Source organism: Phocoena sinus, chromosome 5 (genome assembly GCF_008692025.1).
Source record: "Phocoena sinus isolate mPhoSin1 chromosome 5, mPhoSin1.pri, whole genome shotgun sequence".
Taxonomy (NCBI): Eukaryota; Metazoa; Chordata; class Mammalia; order Artiodactyla; family Phocoenidae; genus Phocoena; species Phocoena sinus.
This window is the reverse complement of record NC_045767.1, coordinates 87629931-87637309: the sequence shown is the minus strand read 5'-3', so window position 1 is coordinate 87637309 and position 7379 is coordinate 87629931. Positions and strand designations below refer to the sequence as shown.

The 7379-nt window shown below is 36.8% G+C and overlaps 1 protein-coding gene across 1 annotated transcript; it reads right to left on the bottom strand.

The window, feature by feature from the left end:
- Positions 1 to 419: 419 nt before the first annotated feature.
- LOC116754360 (vacuolar protein sorting-associated protein 45-like) lies at positions 420 to 2009 on the bottom strand. Its single transcript, XM_032632935.1, is given in 3 exon segments — positions 420 to 459; positions 575 to 1086; positions 1089 to 2009. Coding segments are annotated over 2 exon segments (1191 nt in total). The 5' UTR covers positions 1783 to 2009; the 3' UTR covers positions 420 to 459; positions 575 to 589.
- Positions 2010 to 7379: the final 5370 nt, after the last annotated feature.

The following is a 7379-nucleotide window of genomic DNA, read 5'->3' as shown; positions in this document are numbered from 1 at the left end:
AGCTAGACCAAAAAGTTTTTTCTTTTCTATAATGAGAATTGTCTAAGTTTCTGTTGTTATCCTTACTGCCAGGAAGTTCAAAGCCAAATTGTCAGCTCTATCAAAGCAAGTATAAACAATATAGAGAGATAGTATATTTGCATTTGTAGTTTTTCTTGAATTTGATCCTTATTTTATCAATATATTTATACATCTTGGGGTGTCTATTTGTAAAGAGGTAGAGTGTAGATAAATACATTTAATTCATATCTCAGGAAAAGTCTGTTCAGAAGACTGAAAGGTGATCCCTCAACATGAAATTCATAAATCTTTATTTTATGCTATCAAATACAAGGAATACATTTATGTATTTGATAAAGAAAACATGAGAAAAGTGGGTTGGAATGGGCTCAGACTTATTCTCAACTCACCACTGGAGTCTTGGTGTCTGTGCCAACAGTTCAGGAATCAGCAGGCTACCTGGAGATGGTTTATAACAAGAAGTACAAAACCCAAGGCTCTTCTCCAACACCCCTCTGGTCAGTGGAGAAAGCCTGCAGTGAGGCAAGAGGGGAAGTTGTGTCATTCTTCTCACCTCTCTATCACCATTTCATCTTCTGCTTGCTAACCTTGATGTAACTTGAGAGCTGTCCTTGCTTTGGCTGTGCAGTCCAGAAGCCAGAACTTCCTCTAGGAAGCTTTTCGTGTTATGCACAGTGGCTCCCCCCAGGACAATCCTCACTCCAGGAGTGGTACGGTTCAGGTTATAAACTGTTAGAGCCTCTTCATAGGTGGCTCCTCCAATTATAAACACAATGATATCCTGATGTCTGTCTCTGAGTGTGCTGGGGCCTAGATAAGGATACAGGTTTTCCTTAAGCTTTCCTTTGATGAGATGGTCCAGGTTCTCATGTAAGAAAGGCTGATGCTGAGCATATACATTTTCTACTCCCTTCAATCTTTTGAGGAAATGTTTGGTAATAGCCACAGCGTCTTTGGGGCTGAAGAGGTCACTTCCTCTGACCCGTTTACCACCATATTCAACAACTGTAGACCCAAGCTTTCGATACTTCTCAGAAACACCTTTATTCCTAAGGTCCATCATAATCCTGGTAGGCTATTGCTGCTGTGTTGCTCATAATGTAGAGGATAAAGCATCAGCAGGCTGCACGCATCAAACTCTGTCACTTTGGGGTTCTGCAGGAGACTCTTTACATTCTGGAGAACACTAGAATGGTCATTTTGACAGGCCAGTTCTTGCTCAACCTCCAAAACCTCCAGCAGATTCCACTCACTGACCAACAGAGACAGCTCTCCAACCACTGTCATGTGCTTTGATACAGTCCCAGACATCTTCTTGAATTGTGGGTAATTCTCAACAAAGGCCTTCATGTCTGCTATTGATTCTAGTTTTTGCTGTTCTTTTGGTTTCTTCTTCTGAAAGTCTTCCATGAGATTCTTTATGTTGCTACCAATCTCAGCAAAGTTCAGGTACATATTGTTAGTGTAGAATTCATCATTTTCAGCAGATAGGACCACCTCTCTCATGTCTTTACTGATCCCTGGCACTCTGGAAAGATCAATCCGATTGTTGTTTATGCCCAGTAGTTCATGGACCATGGCCTGATATGTTCACTGGTTTAGCAATGGGGTGATGGCATCATCGCAACGATCTAAAATAAGTAGCAAGGGAGGAACCTCAGTCCGCCAGAATTCAAACAGTTCATATTCTTTAGTTATCACTTGCTTAACACATTCTACAAGTCTCTTTGCTGCCTCTGATGAAAGCTGGTAATGAATCATGGGACATTTCTTCAGAGATAAAAGGAGAGCTGCCAGTCCTTGAGTTGCTCTGGATAGTTGGACTGGATCCCAATTTCGACCCTGGCAGCAACCCAGAATATTGAGGGAAAACAAATGTGGATTCACAGCAATGTAATCACCATAAAATTCCTGAACCTCAGCCACAACTTCCTGTTCATCAGGTTCAGCTAATGACTTCACATCACTCTTGCTGATCACATTACTGAAATAAATAAAATATATACTGTATTTGGGTCTTCAGAGCTCCTGAATCAGATAATCCACATTCTCCTGCTAGTGTGGGATGGTCTCCTGCAGAGGCAGAGGGTGGCTGTGGCTCACCATGGGGGCAAGGACACTGGCAGCCTGATAAATCTTAAAAATGTTTTTTAAAGACTAATTTAAAAAAATGTTTTAAAATTAAAATGGGTCCAAAAATGTTATCCTCATTCACTCACTAGTTTAACGACATTAACTAGTCTATACTGTATATCCCAATACATTAAACAATAAAGATTGTTTTAGCATTGTTATTGTCTTTTAATTGTAAAAACCATATCTCTGGTTTTTACTATATGTATCACTATGTATTGTAAAGCTTAGCAGATCCTCATGTCAATGGCCAGGAAAACTATCCCTAGCATAGGAGACAGTTATAGCAGGTGCGAAACATCTTATAGAGGACTTTGTTTTTCATTTCATAAAACTTTATTTGATTAAAAATTTGCCTTTTCTGTGTAAACTGGAATGCTTTATTCCTATGCATTTTACAGAGTTACAATCTCTCATTTTAAATATTACCCCAAAAGTAATTTCAGAAAAAAAAGGTTTTTTGAAACTAAACTTGACTTTTAAAAAACCATATGGACAAACAACTCTCAAACAAAATTGGATTAATAATATTTCTTGCCTGCTTAACTACATGACAGATTTCTTGTCCCAGTCCCCTTTCTCAAAAAAAAATCATGTGGAAACTAAGCTAGAGAAAAGATTCTTCCCTAAGGCAGTTAAGGGAAAGGGAAGGGCCAGAAATTTCTTCGGCAAACAAGTATATGCATAGCCATTTGTGTGTTTTGCTTCAAGTACAGTACATTCTTTGGAGGGAAGGTGAGATGTTGTTCAGAGTGGGAGTGGTACTCTCCAACCAGCTGAAGTGCAGGAAGTTATCTACAGCCTCTTCCCCATGCTTGTGGTTGCATCCTGGAATCAACTCTGCCAACCCTATGAGTGCAGTACCAGGTTAAAAGCCAATGCTAGTTTGGCTGAGATGGTCTCTTCCACTGCAAAACAATGGATAAGATGGGACTGAGAAACAACCACTACATGATGACATTCAATAAAAAAGGTTTAGGGAAGATAAAAAAAGGATTTCAAAGACAGGGACAGATAGGCTGGTGAAAAACAAATCACATTTTTGCTAAGAAAATTAGATAAAGGAGAGTGACAGAATGGTGATAGCTTGTTCTTCAGAGGAGCTCTGCATGATCTCTTTTTGCTGAAATAGAGGCCAAAGGTTAATTAATTATATTAATGCTCTTTGTTTTCTCAGCTTAAACAAACTAAGGTGCATGGGTACCTTCAAAACAATACATGATAGGAGGAAATGGATCCACAAATGACAAAATAGCTATGTTTACTCTGGTAACTAGCTCATTCACTAGTTTAACATTGGTCTGTTTGTTATGTACAACCCAATAAACTGGCCAATGAAAGGATCTCTTTAGCATTACAGAGACATAATCTAGGTATAACTTTGAGGGTTTCCGTAAATTAATCAGATTACTATCCTTAAACATCCATGCATTGATATTATCAGGCATAAAAGAACTTGGTTCAAGCCAGGGGACTTGAACCACCCATGACTAGCCACACTGGCACTATACCTCTTTAGCATACTCATCCTTGTGGCCATCAGATGTTTCATTGCTATGACATTGCTAAATATGTAAAGAACTATGGAATAGTTTGTTGGCTGGTGAAAATGCCTGTGGTCTAGTTGCTATTTTACTAGTTATGCAATGTGACATATCTACTGTGGGTTTCTAAGAGACTTGAATCCACAAATATATTCCTCCTGACTCTGCTTCCACATTGCACAGAAGGACACAGGTAAGATAGATTGTCGTATCTCAGAAACAAAGAGGTGGATAACTCTGAATACATTTTCTTCACACCATAGTTTAGGGCAAAGGATTGCAGAATAAAATTTATGATTTCAGAAAAACAGTATAAAGAAAATAAATATTTGAATGAAAGACAAATTTTTGCTCTAAGATACTATTTTTCCCTCTTAGAGATCAATTAATTTAAAACTGATTGGCTTTGTTTTGGTACCCCATAACTCTAAGAATGACTTTTTAAAAATTTTGTTTTATTTATTTTTTTATATAGCAGGTTCTTATTAGTCATCAATTTTATACACATCAGTGTATGCTTGTCAATCCCAATCGCCCAATTCAGCACCACCATCCCCACCCCGCCATGGCTTTCCCCCTTTGGTGTCCATACATTTGTTCTCTACATCTATGTCTCAACCTCTGCCCTGCAAACTGGTTCATTTGTACCATTTTTCTAGGTTCCACATACATGCGTTAATATATGATATATGTTTTTCTCTTTCTGACTTACTTCACTCTGTATGACAGCCTCTAGATCCATTCATTTCTCAAAAAATGACTCAATTTCATTCCTTTTTATGGCTGAGTAATATTCCATTGTATATATGTACCACATCTTCTTTATCCATTCATCTGTCGATGGGTATTTAGGTTGCTTCCATGACCTGGTTATTGTAAATAGTGCTGCAATGAACATTGGAGTGCATGTGTCTTTTAGAATTATGGTTTTCTCTGGATATATGCCCAGTAGTGGGATTACTGGATTATATGGTAATTCTATTTTTAGTTTTTTAAGGAACCTCCATACTGTTCTCCATAGTGGCTGTATCTATTTACATTCCCACCAACAGTGCAAGAGGGTTCCCTTTTCTCTACACCCTCTCCAGCATTTGTTGTTTGCAGATTTTCTGATGATGCCCATTCCAACTGGTGTGAGGTGATATCTCATTGTAGGTTTGATTTGCATGTCTCTGATAATTAGTGATGTTGAGCAGCTTTTCATGTGTTTCTTGGCCATCTGTATGTCTTCTTTGGATAAATGTCTATTTAGGTCTTCTGCCCATTTTTGGATTGGGTTGTTTGTTTCTTTAATATTGAGCTCCATGAGCTGTTTATATATTTTGGAAATTAATCCTTTGTCTGTTGATTCATTTGCAAATATTTTCTCCCATTCTGAGGGTTGTCTTGTCGTTTTATTTATGGTTTCCTTTGCTGTGCAAAAGCTTTGAAGTTTCATTAGGTCCCATTTGTTTATTTTTGTTTTTATTTCCATTACTCTAGGAGGTGGATGAAAAAAGATCTTGCTGTGATTTATGTCAAAGAGTGTTCTTCCTATGTTTTCCTCTAAGAGTTTTATAGTGTCTGGTCTTACATTTAGGTCTTGAGTCCATTTTGAGTTTATTTTTGTGTATGGTGTTAGGGAGTGTTCTAATTTCTAAGAATGACTATTAAAGAAATACCTTGAGTGCATGAAAGGCTCCATTCAGTGGATAATTTTGTATAATGTTTCATTCCTCTTTCTTTCCTTGTTATTCTTCAAATTTCTATTGAAAGGTAAGTAATATCATGAAATTTGATGATACACACTGTTAATGGTCTTTGTGTAGGGTGAATGAAGGCCTTTTATATAGGAAGGAAATCGTTATGGTTATATTTTGACCGACATCCACTCATCCTCTATTTACGTATCCTTAGTCTCTGGTTTTCTATAATTTCTAGCTTATATTCATAGGGTTTTTAAAAAATTCATGAAAGCCCTCTCATTTTTTTTTTCATTTACATGTTCAGGTATACATAAACTTAAGTAACTAGACTATATGAAGGATTTATTTGAGTTTGGAGTCTGGATTTTGGTAAAGAGAAAGAGTCATGGGGTTCTGTTAAAATGAGTCTGACAAGTTTTGGCCCAAAGTCACTCTGAGGGAGAATATGTCTTCCTTTGAAAGCAAGAGTATAATCAATATTTTCATAAAATATTAATATGAAGTAGAATATAGTATGTCAAGCCAGTATTAACATTTCATTAATGAGGATTTCATTTTTTAAAGGCTATATAACAAGAACAGGTTAATCTCATAACCTGAAAGTTTTTACTTCATTATTGTTTCTTTATTTCTGGCTAAATTGTACTTTCAAGTGAGTAGAGAGAAACATGATACTATATATTAAGTAACTTCAAGTAAATATCCATGCTATTCTTCAGTGTTAAGTGATCTCTTGGCTAATAAAAAGGGTAGATGTGATGCTCTCTCTAGTCCTAAGTACAGTGTGCCCCAACGTAGAGGTTTCTTGAGTTACTGTTAGAGAATGATTCCAATTCTTGGCAGTCTAATCCCACACTTCAGTATGGATCCCAACTTCTACATCTGTTCAGATGAGCCGTTGGCTAAATTGCTGTGTAGTAGTATTCAACAATATTTATTTGTCTTATTTATGGTGATTTTTAGGACTGGTCATACATACCCCCTTCCTCCTTCATCCCCTCTCTCTTTTCCATGCATATTTTTGAGAGCCCATATGTCTTAGAAATAAAGTTACTGTCTGTTAAGAATTCACAGTCTACTGGGGTTGAGATAAAAATAAAAAATTCTAGTACAATATGGTAAGTGTTATGATACCATGAGGACACAGAGGAGAAACATCTTATCTAGTTTATGGGGATTAGGGGAGGCAATTTAAAGATTATGCCTGACACAAATACACAGATATTTGTATATACATGTGTTGGCACACATTTTTAAAAACTAGGTTATTATCATTTCAGAAATAAGGTAGTAATGCCTCAGTGTTGGCTGATATGCCTGTCTCCACCATAGTAAAAGAAACACACTGTCTTAATTGGGGGTTAATATTTGCAAACTACTTGACTTTTCTAGTAGAACGGTGGCATTGAGATATTAATGCTTTTCTAATCTTCGCTGTATTTTCAACAGCTGACTTATAGTAAATACCAAAGTAAAACTTTTATAATATGCATGGTAGGGTGGAAAGCATGTCAGATTAGTTTTTAAAAAAATAGGTTTTAGTCCTATATAGAGGCATTAACTATGTGATTTTGACCTATTTAACTTAATTAAACCTCAGTTTCTTCATTGGAAACATGAAGAAGTTTAGCAAGATGATTTAAAAAAAGTTTTCTTCTAGATTTAAACATCTGACTTTTATTGAAAAAATCTGGTTTATATTAACATTTTGAAATCATTATAATCAGAAGACAATAGATTTTAAGTTCCCACTCCTAGGAAGTGCTTGTATTATTGATGTTCTCTCCCTCCCTATAAAATTTGACTTCATCTTACTAGTCACACAGTTCCCATCATACTAGCCAAGACTTGTCAGACTGGTTCTAGTTAGATCATCAGTGACTTCTTTCTTCACCTCAGACTAGCCTACAAAGTTGCTGATAGAGCCTGGATACACACACTTGATGGCAGACCTCGGTCTCCACAGGACCAATCCTTGCTGGTCAGCAATGTATCG